General features: G+C 40.8%; 1 protein-coding gene across 1 annotated transcript in view; it reads left to right on the forward strand.

The window, feature by feature from the left end:
* Nucleotides 1-5,506: 5,506 nt before the first annotated feature.
* The window catches only part of LOC134301612 (potassium voltage-gated channel subfamily D member 3-like), an 81,327-nt gene continuing 67,771 nt past the window's right edge, over nt 5,507-19,062 (forward strand). The window contains exon 1 of the mRNA XM_062986398.1: nt 5,507-6,609. Coding sequence (XP_062842468.1) covers nt 5,507-6,609 — 1,103 coding nt within the window. The remainder of the gene's footprint in view (nt 6,610-19,062) is intronic.

Here is a 19,062-nt window from a genome sequence, read left to right on the forward strand (position 1 = left end):
AAATGCAATGGCTGTCCATGTAGTAAAATAATGCATTCATATATAACCCATGTGCTACTTTTTAAAAGTACATTAATATCTCAGCTTCCGATTGCTGTCACTGCAATAAATTTAATTCAAATGAATTCAAAATTAGATCTCTTTCAAGATTTACCCATGACAGGGGAAGTATATTTTAGATGGAAGGGATTTTGAGAAAATGTGTCCTGTCCTCAGGATATAGGGATTAAAGCATGAGGGAAATCTAATCTTTTTTTTTCTTTACTGATGGACAGGCCAATCTCCCTTCATACTCACTCTGACAATCTGGATATGCCAGCCATTTCTCATATTTTTTAGTCATTTATTTTCAATTGTTCCTTGGATAGTGGGGGAAAAGTAATATGAAATTAAGGTTGTGGAATAGCGAAAAGGTTACGCACTGTAAGAGAGATATATTTCAATTTATAAGAAATTGGGCCCCATACACTCTACTAGTACTACTGAAACTACTGAAAGTATAAAACAATATCAAAATAGAAAGTCAAACATCTTTTAAACACACTAAAAATCTGAGGAAATGAAATTCATACTTACATCTGTAAAAATGTACATGTAACTTTTTCACTTCAACTGTATTTTCTCAGACTGAATTAATAACTAGTGATTTCCCCCAGTGTGTTGGGGAATATATTGTTTTTACTATACATTAACATAAAGGCTGCTTGTGATTGGGATAATAAACACATTTTGTTACGGCCTTGGGTTTAGTTAGGTGTGTTATGTTTGTAATGTAATAAACCGTGGTTCTGAGAAATTGTTAGAATCAGCTTTTCTGGGTCTAAAATGCTTATCGTAAAAAATAAAGTGCAGGTTTTATTGTATTTTATATTAATTTGAACTGTTTTTCAATTGCCTTAGGTGTAGTTAGGTGTGTTATGTCTGTAATGTGATAGACTGTGACCCAGATCAGAACTAAATAATTACTAAAATAAATAATGAATTAATAAAAAAACAAATCAGGGCAAAACATATGTCCAGTGGTACCTTGTAACTCGACGTCCCCTAAACTCAACGCATTTCGGGGAGAAATTTGTACCCTTGAACTCGATGCTCCCTAAAATTTGAAATGCTCAGCCTTATAAAAAATTATTTATTTTGTTTCAAATTAACAATGAACAGCCGCTTTGTTCAGCGCTTGAACGGTGCGGTAAGCGTCACATTTAATTGTGAATATACAAATAACATCAAATCCACTCTGTGTTTAGCTGTGTACCTTGTGTTATAGTGGAGGGTTCTAAGAAATTGTTAGAATCAGCTTTTCCAGGCCAAATGCTTGTCATATAAAAATAAAGTGCAGGTTTTATTGTATTTTTATATGAATTTTAACTGTTTTTCAATTGTATGTCGGGGAGAAGATGAGGTTGATTCTTTGTTGATCCCGGATGAGCCCCCACTTGTTACGTCCCTTCCTGTACTAATGTCTTGCAGCATGACATCATGGTTACTTCGGCACTTCCAATCAAACAGCTTGCTCACCGAGTCAATGCAGTGAAAAGAGAGATCATGTAACAGGAGGTGGGTTATTTGTTAGAAAATGGTCTAGCAAACAGATTACAGACGGGTGTTTTTTATATTATATTAGTGTATAAGTGTCAAAAACGACCTCATTATTTTAACTTAGCCCAAAATATGTGCAGTTCCTCAGGACCATGGAACGCATTAACAGGTTTCCTATAAATAATTATGGGAGAAAAATACCTTGAAACTCAATTAACGTCGAGTTTCAAGGTACCACGGTATATACCTTGGAATGTATAACATTTGAATATTTGAATTAGTTTAACATAATTCACAAAAAATATCAAAGCCTACTATGGGTCAGTGTTTGTTTAAGTATGTTCAAAACATTTAATACGTATTTAATACTCTGTGCAGTTTGAGACACCACCTGTAGCACTGGCGTATTCCTGGAGCGTACTGTGTAGTACAGAAGTACAGGATTAAGACTCACTACGACAGGAATCACACTATTCTGGTGTACTTGTTAGTATGGTAGTATGGTAGTATGCGGCTTGGGTTACAGAGCTCGCGCGAGGGGAGTGCGCGAGGGCAGAAATGAGCGAGAGAGCGCGCGCGCGCAAGAGAGAGAGGAATAGAAAGAGAGAGAGAGAGGGGATGGAGAGAGGATGGAGGAGTATGATGGTAGCAGGTGTGCTCGACTTTTTACTACTTCATTTCGCTTTCATGGAGGTAAGAGAGCCGGAGGAGTGATGTAGGAGTGCAGGACTGCAGAAATGACACGGTACCCTCGTTCCAGCTCCGACTTTAAATCGTGCGTCGAGCCCAAACATCTTTCCTCTTTTTCTGTCTCGTCAGTTTCCTCTTTAATTTCCTTTTTTTTTTCTTTACCTTGTTTTCTTATTTTATTCGGTCCAGAACTGCTTTATGCTTGAAGAAGGACTTTTATTTATTTACTTATTTTTAAAAGTGTTGCTTTGCACAGAAACATCTCGTCTCTTTTTTCCTGCTTGCACTCTTACTTTGGGTGAGTACCACAAGTCCGACTCTGTATCTCCAAATACTGTCTACTGCAATATGCCACTTGTAGACAATTTATTAGTTGTATTTACATCCTTTATTAAAGGAAATATGCTTGACAGGTTTACAGGTTAACACTCTCTAATTTGGCATTTAATAATAGTGGAAAAACTGCAGTTTGGACTGTGACTGATGTTCAGTACAGATTTATACAGGTACAGGTTTGCTTCATGGCTCAACAGGTATTTATTTTATTTATTTATTATGATTTAACGTCATGTTTTACACTGTGGTTACATTCATCTCATTACACAAGATTCATCAGTTCACAAGTTTAATGTAGTCAATTTGGTATCTCCAGTTCACCTCACTTGCACGTCTTTGTGTGGGTTTCCTCCAGGAGCTCCGGTTTCCTCCCACAGTTCAGACACGGGGGTTCCTGGAGGAAACCCACACAGACACGGGGAGAACATGCAAACTACACACCTGGGGATCGAACCCAGGACCTTCTTGCTGTGAGGCGACAGTGCTACCCACTTAGCCACCTTGCCGCCCCTTGGACGTTGCTTTGTTCATGGTGCACGGTAATGAAACTGCCGACACCTGTTAGCGGTGGGTTTGTTTGTTTGTTTGTTTGTTTATTAGGATTTTAACTTCATGTTTTACACTTTGGTTACATTCATGACAGGAACGGTAGTTACTCATTACACAAGGTTATATCAAACACAGTCCTGGACAATTTAGTATCTCCAGTTCACCTCACTTGCATGTCTTTGGACTGTGGGAGGAAACCAGAGCTCCCGGAGGAAACCCACGCAGACACAGGGAGAACATGCAAACTCCACACAGAAAGGACCCGGACCGTCCCACCTGGGGATTGAACCCAGGACCTTCTCGCTGTGAGGCGACAGTGCTACCCACTTAGCCACAGTGCCACCCCTTGGGCATTGTAATGAAACTGCTGACACCTGTTAGCGGTGGGTTTGTCTGACACTGGGTAAAAAGTAGTACCCATTTGTCTAAATATAAATATAAGAGGAACAAACCAATTTTGTCATTAGCATTGACATGGCAAGACATTTTATACCAAGAGTAAGTGTTAGAGTAGGAACAGGTTAATTGTAAGAGACATTGTGATTCTCTATGTGTTCTTCTGTGACTGAGTAATTGTAACAGACTTTACTTTTTTATTTGGATTTATTTATTTGTATTTAGTCTGTTCTGTTAAGACATACTGGGTGGTAAATTGCAACCCAGTCAGAAAAAGTTAATAAATCTTATATTTACTTTATCATCAGTTAACATCATCTGTTTGAAAGCACATGATTAATTAGTTTTTTTAATCTCAAAACTAGCCCCTAATTGCCCTCGTCTCAACTTATTTTGTACTGTGTTGCAGGCCTGATAGGCAGGGATGAATGTATATTAACAGTGAAATATATTTTTTATTTGCATTTTCCATACTGCCCCAGCTTTTTCTGATTTGGAGTTGTACGTACAGCAGCTCTGTTAAGTGATGTCCACAATCCACAATAAATGCACAAAACAAGCTCTGTTAGGACAAAGTTTGACTTGTGTGTGGAATAACTTTAGTAGCCTGCACTGGGCTCCGACCACAACTGAATTATTCCCTTTAAAATAAATTGGAATATCGACTGTGAGCCAGGCGTTTTTATCCATCAGTGTTTGACCTCACAAATGCAGTTCTGTAGGTGTCCAGGTGACGCAGCGGAATATTCCATATTCCACAAGCACGCCAGTGAACTCCTCAGTTTGAAACTCTGTGTTGCCATCTAGTGGGCATAATTGCCAGTGTCTGCAGCGGACACGTTTCTGCTAGGGTGGGATGACCGGACTATGCGGTCTTCAATCGCTGTGTAAGGAGCCCGATTGGCAGATAGAGAGGCTCCTGTGCAGAATGCATGGGTGAAAAAGGATTCCGCTAAGTTAAAAAAGCAATATACAGTGATCCCTCACTTATCGCGGGTGTTACGTTCCAGGACCACCCGCGATAAGTGAAAATCTGCGAAGTAGCGACGCTATATCTATTTTAATATTTATACATTATTTTAGTAGTTATACACTATTTTAAGTTTTTATAAACCCTCCCCACTCACTTATACACTACATAACACTTTCCCATTCCCTTAATAACCTTTCCCACTGTACCTGTTTCTTTTAACAGCAAAAATACCGCGATAAATATTTTACACTAATATTTAAGTGAAAACCCGCGAAACAGCGAGTCCGCGAAAAGCGAACCGCGAAGTAGCGAGGGACCACTGTACCCACCTCGCCTGCAATCAGGGATCTCCCAGCAGCGAAAGACAAATTGACTACACACAATTGGGAGAAAATGGGAGAAGATGCAGAAATAAAACAGAAAAAAAAAAAATTTGTTTTGCCTGAATGGGCACAAATTGACACAGAAATAATTCAAAGCTTCATGAAAAGCCTTCCTAAAAGAACGGAAGGTTTTAACCGCATAAGTGGGGCAACTTTATACTAATGCCTATTGGTTTTGGAATGAGATGTTCTCATGCTTACGCTCTCGTGTCTACATACTTTTGGGCAGATTGTGTAGTTTGGCATGATTTTATGTTAATGAAAACGAGACGTTGCAATATTATATGTGATGGTATGCTTTTAAGATCAATATGGGCTGGGTATGTGAGCTGTGAATACTACTATGATAAGGCCAGAATCCTTTTTCAAAATCATTAATTTTAATTGAACTACAATGTAAAGAATTAAAAATATATTTATTAATGTCTGGCACAATCTGTCATGTTTTGGGTAGTGAAATGTATTATTACATTCAAATAATTATATAATATTTACTAGCAAATATTCATGACACTGAATATATTATCATGCATATTTCTTTATGCCAGTCAGACTAATTATGCTTCTTTTTATCTTCCCGAATAGATGATGGCAGATTTTGAAGAGGCCTTTATTTAAAGTATCCCATGTTGCATTAAACATGGCAACCGGAGTAGCAGCGTGGCTTCCTTTTGCCCGCGCAGCTGCCATCGGCTGGATGCCAGTGGCCAATTGCCCCATGCCTATTGCACCCATCAAACATACCAAGAAGCAGGATGAGCTGATTGTTCTTAATGTCAGTGGGCGACGCTTCCAGACCTGGAGGACCACGCTGGACCGTTACCCTGACACCCTGCTTGGCAGCACTGAGAAAGAATTCTTCTACAACGAAGACACCAAAGAGTACTTCTTCGACCGTGATCCAGATGCCTTCCGCAGCGTGCTTAATTTCTATCGAACTGGGAAGCTACATTACCCCCGGCATGAGTGCATCTCGGCCTACGATGAGGAGCTCGCCTTCTTCGGGATCATCCCAGAGATCATCGGTGACTGCTGTTATGAAGAATATAAGGACCGCAAGCGGGAGAATGTTGAACGCCTCATGGACGACCAGGAGGAGAACAAAGATACTAAGCTTCCCAATATGACCTTCCGACAGACCATGTGGAGGGCCTTTGAGAACCCGCATACTAGTACCATGGCCCTGGTGTTCTACTATGTTACCGGTTTCTTTATCGCTGTTTCCGTCATCACCAACGTGGTAGAGACTGTACCGTGTGGCTCTTCGCCAAGCCAGAAAGAAGTGCCATGTGGCGAGCGCTACACCGTGGCCTTCTTCTGCATGGACACGGCATGTGTGATGATCTTCACTGTGGAGTACCTGCTTCGCCTGTTCGCCGCACCCAGTCGATACCGCTTCATGCGCTCAGTGATGAGCATCATTGACGTAGTTGCCATCCTGCCCTACTACATTGGCCTGGTCATGACCGACAACGAGGACGTCAGCGGCGCCTTCGTGACGCTTCGGGTCTTTCGGGTCTTTCGAATCTTTAAGTTCTCGCGCCACTCTCAAGGTCTTCGCATACTAGGATACACACTGAAGAGCTGTGCCTCTGAGCTTGGGTTCCTACTTTTCTCCCTTACCATGGCCATCATCATCTTCGCCACAGTTATGTTCTATGCTGAGAAGGGATCAAGCTCAAGCAAGTTTACTAGCATTCCTGCGTCCTTTTGGTACACCATCGTTACAATGACCACACTCGGGTAAGTTCAATGCTAGTAAGATTTTGCTGGTTGTAAACACCCAGGGGTTTTGATCTTTTTCAGTTGGCTCTGATTGGTTAACAGTCTTTTTTGATGTTTTGTGCATCCATAATAGGGCTGCTCCTCAACTACAGTACAAATGTACACACCTCTATTTCATATATGGCTGTATGTAATGAAGCCTTATTGGTAAGTGCATGTAAACGAGGGAAGTTACACTCAGCCCTTTTCCACCGATGTAGAACCGGCTCTGTTCTTGTTCACGAACTAGATTTTGAACCGGTTCAGTGTGTTTCCACCAAGAAAAAAGAGGTTCCAAACTGCAAACTTGGCATGTCAAGCTGTAAAAGGCTACCAGAGCAAGTGAAAAAAATGGCAATACCGACCAATATAACGCAAATTATGTTTTCATAAGTGTGTAGCCATTTATAGAATGCATTTTGGTAATTTCTGTTGGCATGTGTAGACAATATTGGATGGATAATAATCATCCAGAGGTGGCCCCCCTGCCACAATGCCTCCTGATCAGTCTGCATTTGTTAGTAATTCAGAGTAATTGCAAGTAGTTTTACTAGGTGGCAGTGAGCTCAATGATAATTAGGGATGTAACGATGCACCACAAGACAGTTAAAAATCGATTCACGTGTGTAACGATTCAAGTCGGTTTACATGTATAATGAATCGATATTCACTTTAAACAGCAGAGGGAACTGGCACTATTCACCCCGCCTGGTTGACGTCACTACAGGGTTGCCAGGTTTGGAATTTTCCAGCTAAATGTATTTATGTGAAGATACTTTCTTTATTTGTTTTATTCATTTATTTATTTAATGTGGGATTTCTTTCATTTCAGTTTGTTTTTACACAAGAAGGGAAATGTGCAGCATTGTTTTGCATACCTACCTCAGAAATAAAAGGGCGTTCATTATTTAGATAAATAAACGATAAGCACAAATACAGTATTTTTTTTTTTTTAAGAGAAATAATAAAAGGAAACTTTGTCATAATTTGTCTTCAATTTCATTTTGTTAAAAAAAAAAAAAAAAAAAAACAGGAAAAAAATCGTATCGTGAACCCAGTATTGTGAATCGCATCGCATCATGGGTAGAGTGTATTGTTACATCCCTAATGATAACGTAACCCATTGTGCTAAAGTTTGTGGTGTAAATAGCTTTGAGATTATTCTTTTTAGATCCATTTAGGTAGTTACCCTGTTGACCGAAAGAACTTTGGTTCTTGAACCGGTTCTTTTCGGGCTTCTTAGAACCTTGGTGCTTTTTACGTTTCACTGAACCTGTACCGCTCTGTGGTGCCCTGTACCGCTGAAATGTCATCGAGCAGGTTTTGCTTTATTTTTCACATTAAGCGTTGTTCGTACTGCCTGGATCACCTCTACCACGCCATATCAGGGCAGTGATAGCTCAGTGGTTAAGGTACTGGACTAGTAAACAGAAGGTTGCCGGTTCAAGCCCCACCACCACCAAGTTGCCACTGTTGGGTCCCTGAGCAAGGCCCTTAACCCTCAACTGCTCATCGTGTTCAACTTATTGTGTAAGTCGCTTTGGATAAAAGCGTCTGCTAAATGCTGAAAATGTAAATATCAAATATCAAATAGTTTGTCTCATTGGAGACTTGAAAATGACAATTCATTCAGGTGAACTAGAGTAAGGAAGCGCAGCAGCACGCTAAGCGGCACCGCCACACTCCATAGGTAACGATGGCACAGCAGTGCAAAAGTGGTTTTGCAGCTTCTCATGTGAAAATACTCATGTGAAATCGAAATTTTGCTTTGACTGAACTACGGTTCTCATCTTTGCACCTCTTCAACCCACACCTTTAACCCCGTCATTAATTAAAACAAGAATTGGGTTAGTTAGCCCAAAAGTTTACCTACTTTCCAATCTGGACTGCAAACGATTGATTAAGCAATGTGTTTGTACAGATATTTAAACACATTTCCGGGCAATTAATGCAGAAGTCCAGAATATTGCAAAAATCCCACTAACTATTACCCACAACTCAAGGATCTGTTATTGATTTGCTGATTCTAACATTTGTTTATACACACTGCTTACTGTTGTACGATTGGAAAGTGGAAAATGGAACGGGGCCATGATAGCTGTGAGTAAGCAGGAGCTGAGCGAATGCAAATGCTGTGGCTTCATGAACGCTCACTTGGTATTAAAAGCTGTCAGGTTGACTAATAGTGGCTACCACTACGTCAGCTGACAAATGTAAACCTTCATGATATCTGCCATTTATGCACGAGCCAGCCAAATAAGGACAGAAGGACTACAGTGAGCTAGAAGTTAGTTCTGTTTATGACTTAGGCTTCTTAATTTCCCAATCTATTCAATTTAAATTCCTCACTACTATTTTTCTCCATGCTGCATACAAGCACCTGTCTCCTCCGACATGAAGAGTTGCTGGTTGCTTCTTTAAACCATCCAGCAGTGTGTTTTCAAAGAGAGCTGTACTGCATATGGAGAGTCACACGACACTGATCAGCCATAACATTAAAACCACCTCCTTGTTTCTACACTCACTGTCGATTTTATCAGCTCCACCTACCATATAGAAGCACTTTGTAGCTCTACAATTACTGTCTGTAGTCCATCTATTTCTCTACATACCTTTTTAGCCTGCTTTCACCCTGTTCTTCAATGGTCAGGACCCCCACAGAACCACCACAGAGCAGGTATTATTTAGGTGGTGGATCATTCTCAGCACTGCAGTGACACTGACTTGGTGGTGGTGTGTTAGTGTGTGTTGTGCTGGTATGAGTGGATCAGACACAGCAGCACTGCTGGAGTTTTTAAATACCGTGTCCACTCACTGTCCACGCTATTAGACACTCCTACCTAGTCGGTCCACCTTGTAGATGTAAAGTCAGAGACGATCGCTCATCTATTGCTGCTGTTTGAGTTGGTCATCTTCTAGACCATCATCAGTGGTCACAGGACGATGCCCACGGGACGCTGTTGGCTGGATATATTTTTGGTCAGTGGACTATTCTCAGTCCAGCAGTGACAGTGGGGTATTTAAAAACTCCAGCAGTGCTGCTGTGTCTGATCCACTCATACCAGCACAACACACACTAACACACCACCACCATGTCAGTGTCACTGCAGTGCTGAGAATGATCCACCACCCACATAATACCTGCTCTGTAGTGGTCCTGGGAGAGTCCTGACCATTGAAGAACAGGGTGAAAGTGGGCTAACAAAGCATGCAGAGAAACAGATGGACTACAGTCAGTAATTGTAGAACTACAAAGTGCTTCTATATGGTAAGTAGAGCTGATAACATGACAATGTGTGTAGAAACAAGGAGGTGACCAAACTTTAAAGGAGGCAATAAGAAGAAACCCTGTCCCACCAACTTCTCCCAGACATGACCAGTTGACCAAGCGGGTACCAGCTCAGACTCTAAACCAGTTAAAAAGGTATAAAAGACACTTATGCCAGGGAACCGCAGTGACCTGCCTGCTTCAGGCACACAAGTCTGTCTATTGAGGTTTTTTTATCAAGCTGTGGTTTAAAGTTGGCAAGCTGTCATTACGTGTCTTGAATTTAGCATGTCAGCTCTCATTTTCTAACTGTATGATGGAAATACTTAGTGAAAAGAAATGAGCAATTGTGAGGAAATTGGCAAATGAGAGGTGGGAATAACAAAGATAAAATGAAATAGGGATTTAATAAGGATTTAGAAGGATTTCATCGAACGCCCTGATTATCTGGCTTTAGGTGTTCAGTAGTGCTATATTAAATGAGTTTTCACACCGTGTCTCTAGCATATCCTGTGAATGTAAATCTGTCGCGGGTAATTCCACATAACCCGACGCTTTCAATAGGATTAAAGATTTACGTTCTAGATGAAATGTTGCAGACTGATTGATTGCTGTGATCCATTCTAATGCAAGCACACTGAACCAGGAAATCACTTTCCACAAATTCTATTTGCATTTCTGTCTGGAAATAAACATCTTCCTTTAGCGTATCTAATTACCCAATTGCATTACGCTTCCACTCTACTGATGCCGATCCCCGCTCTGATTGAGGAGAGTGAGACTGACACACACCCCCTCCGACACGTGTGCCGTACCGACTGCATCTTTTCACATGTGCGGATCAGCTTTGTGTACGGAGAGACACACCCTAATCAACGCATTATTCCTCGACTCTGTGCAGGCCAGAGATGGGTCAGAGAGTCCGAGTCGCACATAAGTCGCACACAGCGACTTCAGACTCGACTCGGACTCGTTTGAAATGACTTGTATACAACAAAAGTCAGCATGTGTTAACATAAGTTACGAGTGACAATTATATTTATATATGTATATGATCCGACATCATTCTGATCGTGTCATTTTCTTCTCTCTAATAACGCTCCAGCCGTTTTAACCCGCAGCGCACGCAATGGGTAAATGTTCCAGCCAGCTTCCGGCATAGTGATAAAGCGTCGCTCCTTACTCCTTCCTTTGGATTGAAATCTCACTTAAAATGGTGGAATACCCTACGTAGTGCACTTCACTGGAACGGCTGGTGTGAATGGAACGCTTCACAGAATTGGCGCTAATGGTTGGAAGAATCTCTTTCTGAACCAATCAGACCTTCTGATTGTAATTTTTAGTAAGAAATGCTTTTATTTGTATTTATTTAGTTTGCAGCGTCACACAGATGATGCGTCAATGAAACGCTCGATTGGCTTTCTAATGAGTTCGTGTTTTCACAACCGGGAAAAGTTTGGAGGTTTTTAATTATATGTACATTTACAAACTAACGGATTATATTCCTAATGGGACACACGGTTATAAATATAATAGCATCTGGAAGTACAGACGTTAAGGTAAGCAGTGTTATGGATTTTTTTTTGCTGTGTTTTGGATGTTGGCCGCTCTGCCTGATTTATCGTGCGTTTTTGTTTTGCAATGAAAACAAAACGTATCAGTTTAAGCTTTTAACTGGTGTCTAGGAAAGTAAAGGCACGAAGTAAAACGGCAAAATACAGTCGCTAATCTGTTGTTGTTTTTGATCTGAACTTAGATATTATTTGTTTATTTCCAATATACTGTATGTTTTGTGTTTATTATATTGACTCGTGACTTGACTCGGACTCCAGCCTAAAAACTCGTGACTTGACTGACTCGTATTTTGTGACTTGTGAACATCTCTGGTGCAGGCTCCATCTATCAGCCAGCAGAGGTCGCAATTGCACCAGTTATGAGGTCCCAGGCTCCCACCCTGTATGAACAACAGCCAATCGTTGTTCATGTAGGCGCCCAGCTCAGCCGGATGGCATGGCAGAGCTGAGTTTTGAACCGACGAGTTTGAAATGTCAGCTCTGGTGTGCTAGCGTGTTTTACCGTTGTGCCACCTGAGCGTCTTACGTACCTATTTTTCGGAGTTGCTTGCAATACTGTTTTATTACTCAACATATTACTGAACATAAAGTTACTTTTGTAAGGTTTTAAATCGTGGTTGTAAGGTTGCATGACTAACAAAATGACCATATGACATCACTTAAGTGTAAAATAAGTATAATCCATTTAGTTGCTCTAGTATTTTAAATCTCGCCACTGCCAGGTTGCCACTGTTGGGCCCTTGAGCAAGGCCCTTAAACTTCAATTGCTTAGACAATATACTGTCACAGTACTGTAAGTCGCTTTGGATAAAAGCATCTGCTAAATGCCAGAAATCAGACTCCTCCACCCATGCAGAAGACTATCAATTAGACTAGTAAAGTCATAATTTTAACTAACTTTTAAGTATTTAGCATTAAGAATTAACAATCCTAGTGGATTGATGTACACCCACACACATTCATGTAATATATAAAGCATCCAATTTTTGAACTCTAGGGAAATAAAAGGCTCAACAAAAATCTAATGAGTAAAAATTCTCTCAAGCCAGTTGAACTTACCTTTGCCAAGCGGAATGAAGGACTGGAGGAAGCAGGAGTGGCTACTCAACTGTATCTCCACCATCTGCCTTTAAATCGGATTTTACTTCAAGCAAGAGCAGGGATTTTAAATGACATATACTGCATTTAGATAATTTTATTCAAAGTGAATGAAAAATTGTGAATAATAACTACAAACCGAACAGCCATAACATTAAAACCACCTCCTTTTTTACACTCACTGTCCATTTTATCAGCTCCACTTACCATATAGAAGCACTTTGTAGTTCTACAATTACTGACTGTAGTCCATCTATTTTTCTGCATACTTTTTTAGCCTGCTTTCACCCAGTTCTTTTATGGTCAGGACCCCCACAGAGCAGGTATTATTTAGGTGGTGGATCATTCTCAGCACTGCAGTGACACTGACATGGTGGTGGTGTGTTAGTGTGTGTTGTGCTGGAATGAGTGGATCAGACACAGCAGCGCTGCTGGAGTTTTTAAATACTGTGTCCATTCCCTGTCCACTCTATTAGACACTCCTACCTAGTTGGTCCACCTTGTAGATGTAAAGTCAGAGACGATCGCTCATCTATTGCTGCTGTTTGAGTTGGTCATCTTCTAGACCTTCATCAGTGGTCACATGATGCTGCACACGGGGCGCTGTTGGCTGGATATTTTTGGTCAGTGGACTATTCTCAGTCCAGCAGTGACAGTGAGGTGTTTAAAAACCCCATCAGCACTGTTGTGTCTTATCCACTCATGTCAGTGTCACTGAAGTGCTGAGAATCATCCACCACCTAAATAATACCTGCTCTGTGGTGGTCCTGTGGGGGTCAGAGTGGAGGGTGAGCCATTTCACAGCACCCCTGGAGCAGACAGGGTTAATGGCCCAACAGTGGCTACATGGAGCTGGGTCTCAAACTCTCAACCTTTCAATTGATAGCCCAAAGCTCTACCTACCAGCCTACCCGTGTCCCCTGTTAATAAAAATATTACTATGATTTTAGTAAATGTATTGTAAGTTTGAAGCATTATGGTTAAACCTGTGTTTATTTTATCTTTGTATAATTTGGGAAAATGCGGCTCATCAGAATACCATGTTTGCTTTGGCTAGTTTAGGAATGACCATACGACAAAACTGGTTTAGGCTCACTCAGGCCCTGAGCTCATTTTTCAGTCTGCCAATGTTGCAAACCAACTCAGAACAAATGCTGCAAACATAAACGCCGAAGGCATCCATTAAGTGTAGACGCAAGTCTTCTTGCAGTGACTAATATTCATAATCTGTGCCATCACTGTTTGATAATATAAAATTAAATTAAATATTAAGTAAAAAAAATGCAGCATCCAAAGCATTTAAAATATAGAAATGTTAATTTGCAGTGACTGATCTTACAGACTTGGCTCTGCTTTTTCGAGCTTTTGAGAATTTGACGTGCAGCCAGAGGCAGCTGTTTAAGCAGGAAGAACGTGTGTGGATTCCTGCCATCTGTTGTGAAGCGGCATCCTGAAGACCACACTCACACACACACATCTGATCTGAGAAGTAACCCAAAATTGGCAGCGTTTCAAGTAGTGCCACCAAGGGAGTGTTTTTATTTTCTTCTTAGCAGATCAAGAAATCAGAGCCGCCATCCACCAAGAGCATATCAGCATAACACAATTAAAATAATTATGAATTCATATTTTATTCAGCTCCCTGGCACGGCGCTTGTTATTCCAGTCACACACAAATCCTTAGCAGGCACTGCGTCTCGACCGAGGACTGCTGGAATAGCACAGAGCACGATCTCGCTCGACTTTGCGGTGTTTATTACAGACACATCATGACGACCTTGGCATGATGCCCATGTTATTAAAAAACGCTTAATTTTTTTGCACACTTTCTTGTGTTGTGGATTAATTGTTTTAGTAGGTATAATTGCCATTTTTATCATCGATCTACATTTAATCACCTACAATAATGAAGTAAAGTTGGTTTTGGTCTCAGATTTGTGAATAGATATTAGCGTTGAAAGAGGGAGTAGATGCTGCATTTTAATAATGAGAGCTAATAGGTAAAGGAGGTACTGTGGCATAAAAAGCATTTTGTGAAACATGCAAATCATCCTTGGAACAAAGTCAGTGTTGTCTTGCCTGCTTAACAAACTGTTTGACCATTTTGAGCCTTTAGAACTCCACTGAACCACAGCGAGAGCCATCTTCTCTAAACGAATTGCACCGTCAGTCAAGCAGTCAAGTGTCTACAGGAACACTATGCCTAGACATCCTAAAACTGAACAACAAAGCCATTATGAGGCTTTAAGACTCCACTGGACCACAGCGAGAGCCATTAGCTCTAAATAAATTAAAAGTGAAGCACTAATGAGTAGCCACAAAAGTCATATAGGAAGTCAGAACAGATCCCAGCTACCTTCGGTAGGAATTATAGCCTCAAGTTTACACACCTGGATTGGGGCAGTTTATCCCATTTTTAATGGCAGATTCTCTCAGATCCATTAGATTTAATGGCAAGATTTCTGAATGTTTAAATCAAGGCTTTGGCTGGGCCACTCAAAGACATTTAGAGACTTGCTCCAAAGCCATTTCGCTGTTGTATTCTTCACTCTTCATGGTAATATGTCATGGTCATGGTAAACTCTTACACGTTTAATGAAAAAAGTTCATTTCTTGTGGGTTGCATAATGCTGTGGATTATTAAGGCAGCTTAGCCTTTCATGTCCTGGTTTACTTGCCAGTTCTTCTATTTTAGTCTGTGTGTAAACAATAATTTCTAATGTATCAAAATGTACAAACACATGATGTAATGGTGCTTGCCCAGTGGGCTGATTCGAACACCGAACCCCTGTGTACCACACTAGTGTCTTAACAGACAATTGAACTCAAAAATAAAATACTCTCCGATACCCCTTTTCCACAGACACGGTTCCAGTTCCGGTTCCGTTCCAGTTCCCGAACTAGATTTTGAACTGGTTCCACGTGTTTCCACTGAAAAAAGAGGTCCCAGACAGCGAACTTGGATTCTAATCTGGCACCACAGAATATTTGGTTTTTCAGCGCGAACCGTGACGTCGTCAGTAATAACGGAGAGAAAATGAGTGTTTGTGTCGTACTTTTAGTACATTAAGCCACGTTACGCTTCATTTAGGTGAAGCTTTTTGTGGATTCAGAACCCCGAGCTGCATAAACACCACACGTGAAGTAAATACAGTTAAACACAGATACATGTGGAGCTTTTAGACTGGATTTGATGGTTATTTCACACAGATGGATGTTCGTGTTGTAGAACTGAGCAACTGAGCGCTGAGCAAATCGGCTATTTACGTCGAGAGTCAGGGTGAAAGCAAAGCGCAAAACGTTTCTTACTTCAATGAACCAAAGAAAACAACAACTGTGACAAACATGTCTACATCTTATCACCAATAGCTGATCGATGCTTTTTGCATAAAAATGAACATCTGTAACAGCAGCACAAATGCTTGCATATAATCTACACGCTCCACCATCATGTTACTGCTCTTTACTTTCTTGTGCAACACCCACCATTGACGCAGGCTTGGTTCCCAAAAACTGGTGGAGATGTGGGTCGGTTCTCTACAAAACACCAAGGTTCGAAGAAACCTGAACAGAACCGGTTCAAGAACCAGAGTTATTTTGGTGGAAAAGCGCTACGAGCGGGACTTGAACCCAGGCTGCTGCGTTACTGTCCGAGCACTCAACCACTCAGCTAATCAGGCTGGTTCAACTCAGGTGGGTTAAAACCCAATAAGCTTAAAAAGATACTAAAGGGAAATACAAAAACCACCTGTTTTGGGGGAAATGTTTGAGCGGGAAAAACTGAGAACAAAGGACTGACGGGGAAACACTAGCCACCTCAAGATTCATAAGGAAAAGATAAACGGCTTTCCCAACAGAAGAGCAGAACTACAACAGATTAACTGAGAATATGAAGAACTAATATTTTTATATTTACTAACTAATATAAATATATATATATATATATATTCTTTTTGCAAGAGAGAGGAACTTAAAACTAGAGAGAAATGAGGGTGAGCGTGAAGGCTCTCAGTCCTCTACCCAGAATACCGGCTGTGTGCGTTTGCTCAACCCGAGACAAAGACCCAGCAAGTTCTGCCTGCTTCTCTCCCCTCTTTATAGACCTGTGCACAGGTGTTGTGCTTTAGGCCTGATTGCCGGCTCACTGTTGACCCCTAATGGCCGGAGTCTGTCCAGCCCCAAAGCCAACCCTTACACATGATCAAACTAAGTAATTTATCTGAGTGGGCTGACTGAGGTGGATCAAGATTTATTGCATCATCTATAAATATACTGTGCAGTGTTTAAATTACAGAGCTATAGCAGAGCTGCCATGAGTGTGATGAGTGTTGCCCACCCATAACCAACAATACACATAAACAACTTAGATCAAGGCGTTTGTGAAATGTAATAATGTATTATTTTAGGACTCACTTTTATGCTGACAATATACAGTACATTTAGCCAAATTCAGCAGTCCCAAACTGGTAAATGGAACACTTTGTTGAAGACATCCAACTGTAAATAGAAAGCACCTAAAATAACTGTATTATAGTGTAAATTATTGTCTTATTTAAAAACCACACACACAGTTAAGTAGCACTTTTTGCTGGGTTTTCATTTAACCCTATAACGGCAAGCATATCATATTTGATACATGAGACCTCTACATTGTCAGTAGGTGTATTATTTTCCTGAAAAACCTGATGTATACAATTAGATACATGTCTTTCTGCCCTCTGGTTTATTCATGTACTGCATGCACCAGAGGACCTTTTAATAAATACTGCAAACAGTGGCTATGATTGACTGGTTCGTGGAACAGTGCGCTATCAACACTTCTTGCTGTTCATATATATATACATATATTTTTTTCTCCCACTTTAGCGCATCCAATTTCTGCCCGCCAATCATCCTCTCACTAATGCTGGTCCCTGCTTCTGATTGGGGAGGACGAGGCTGCTCCACGCCCCCTCCGACACGTGCACAGCAATCGAACATCTCATCACCTACACTTGACGAGTGCAGTGCAGTACAGCGCTGTGTACGGAGAGCCACACCCTATACCGCACTCCTTCCCCATCTCCGTGCAGGTGCCACCAAACAACCCACAAAGGTCGTAATTGCACTAGTCTGAGAGAGAGTCCCCATCCGGCTTAATCCCACCCCACCTGAACAACAGGCCAGTCGTTGTTCATGTGGCCGCTCAGCCTCAGCCGGCAGGCAGAGCCGAGATTCGATACAATGTATCACTTTACTCTTTAGTATTTAATATTTCATAATAATTTAAGTTTTATCATAGACTGTATACTTGAAACTGCACCCCCTGCACGTTCATTTATTCTTCACTCAATTATTCCTTCCTTAATCATTGCACTGTAGTTATCCAATATATGTAAAGTTCAGGTTCCTTTTAATTTTTGTTATGTATCTATTATGTATCTTTTAAATTACATAAAATTTATGGACACAAAAAGGCGTCATGTCATTGACCTGTGTGCAGAAACAATAACCAGCTATAATTGCAACACAACTAAAAGAATCTAATAGAATTAAATCTACAGATGAACCCAAGAACATGAAAAACAGTGTAGTTGCATTTTCAATCGCTAATGGATTCCAGGTTTGTCAATGAGTAGATGCCTTATCTGCCTTCAAGGAGAAAACCTGGTGCTATTTCAACCTTTTTTCCTCTCGTCTAGCCCCTTTTGTGGCCGGTGCTGGGAAGATATTGCTTTGTTCAGTGGCTGTCAGCGGGTCAGCATTTACAATGGCACAGGAGTGTAAATCAGCATGTGTGTCAGGTCTTTAAATGGCACACCTTCCCCCTTTTCCATCTACATTTGTTCCCTGAGAGAGTCCTCTTTGCACATTTGTCCATCCAACCTCTGACTGCACTCACACCTTTGAATTAAACTCAGATAAGATCCTCAGCTAACAAATGAAAGATGGTCCAGTGTCACTGGAGGGCTCAGATTTGTAAATAGATATTGGTGTTAAAAAGGGAGTCGATGCTGTATTTTATTAATTGAAGGGTAGCAGGAAGGGAACCAATGCTAATAATGAGAAACATTATAAACAACAAACATACATCTTTTAATCGTGTGCAATATATCAGGGACATTATCTGACATTTATGGTGGTTTATGTGTGAGATTCTTGAGGGTACTTGCCATTACTGAGGGAAGATCACCTGTCTGTTAGATGAATCTGAGGTATAATTGTATTACAGATCACTATTTAAAAAGAAACTGAGGTGCAGAGCTTAGTAAGTGTCCAGTGATCGCTGTTGGATTTATTCCCACACTTTCATGTTCCTAGCGCATTATTAACCACAGGGCGAGCAGGAAATAGGAGCAGGAAATTAGAAGAAAGGAAGGCTGCTAAATTGATGAAGCATCTTCAGGCTTTTAATGATGAAGCTCAAATCACAAGCCGCTCATTAACCTTTCTCATTCACTCAGATATAACACTCATTGTTTTTCTGACAGATATTCAGAATGCTCCCAATTT

Source organism: Trichomycterus rosablanca, chromosome 24 (assembly GCF_030014385.1).
Source record: "Trichomycterus rosablanca isolate fTriRos1 chromosome 24, fTriRos1.hap1, whole genome shotgun sequence".
Classification (NCBI taxonomy): domain Eukaryota; kingdom Metazoa; phylum Chordata; class Actinopteri; order Siluriformes; family Trichomycteridae; genus Trichomycterus; species Trichomycterus rosablanca.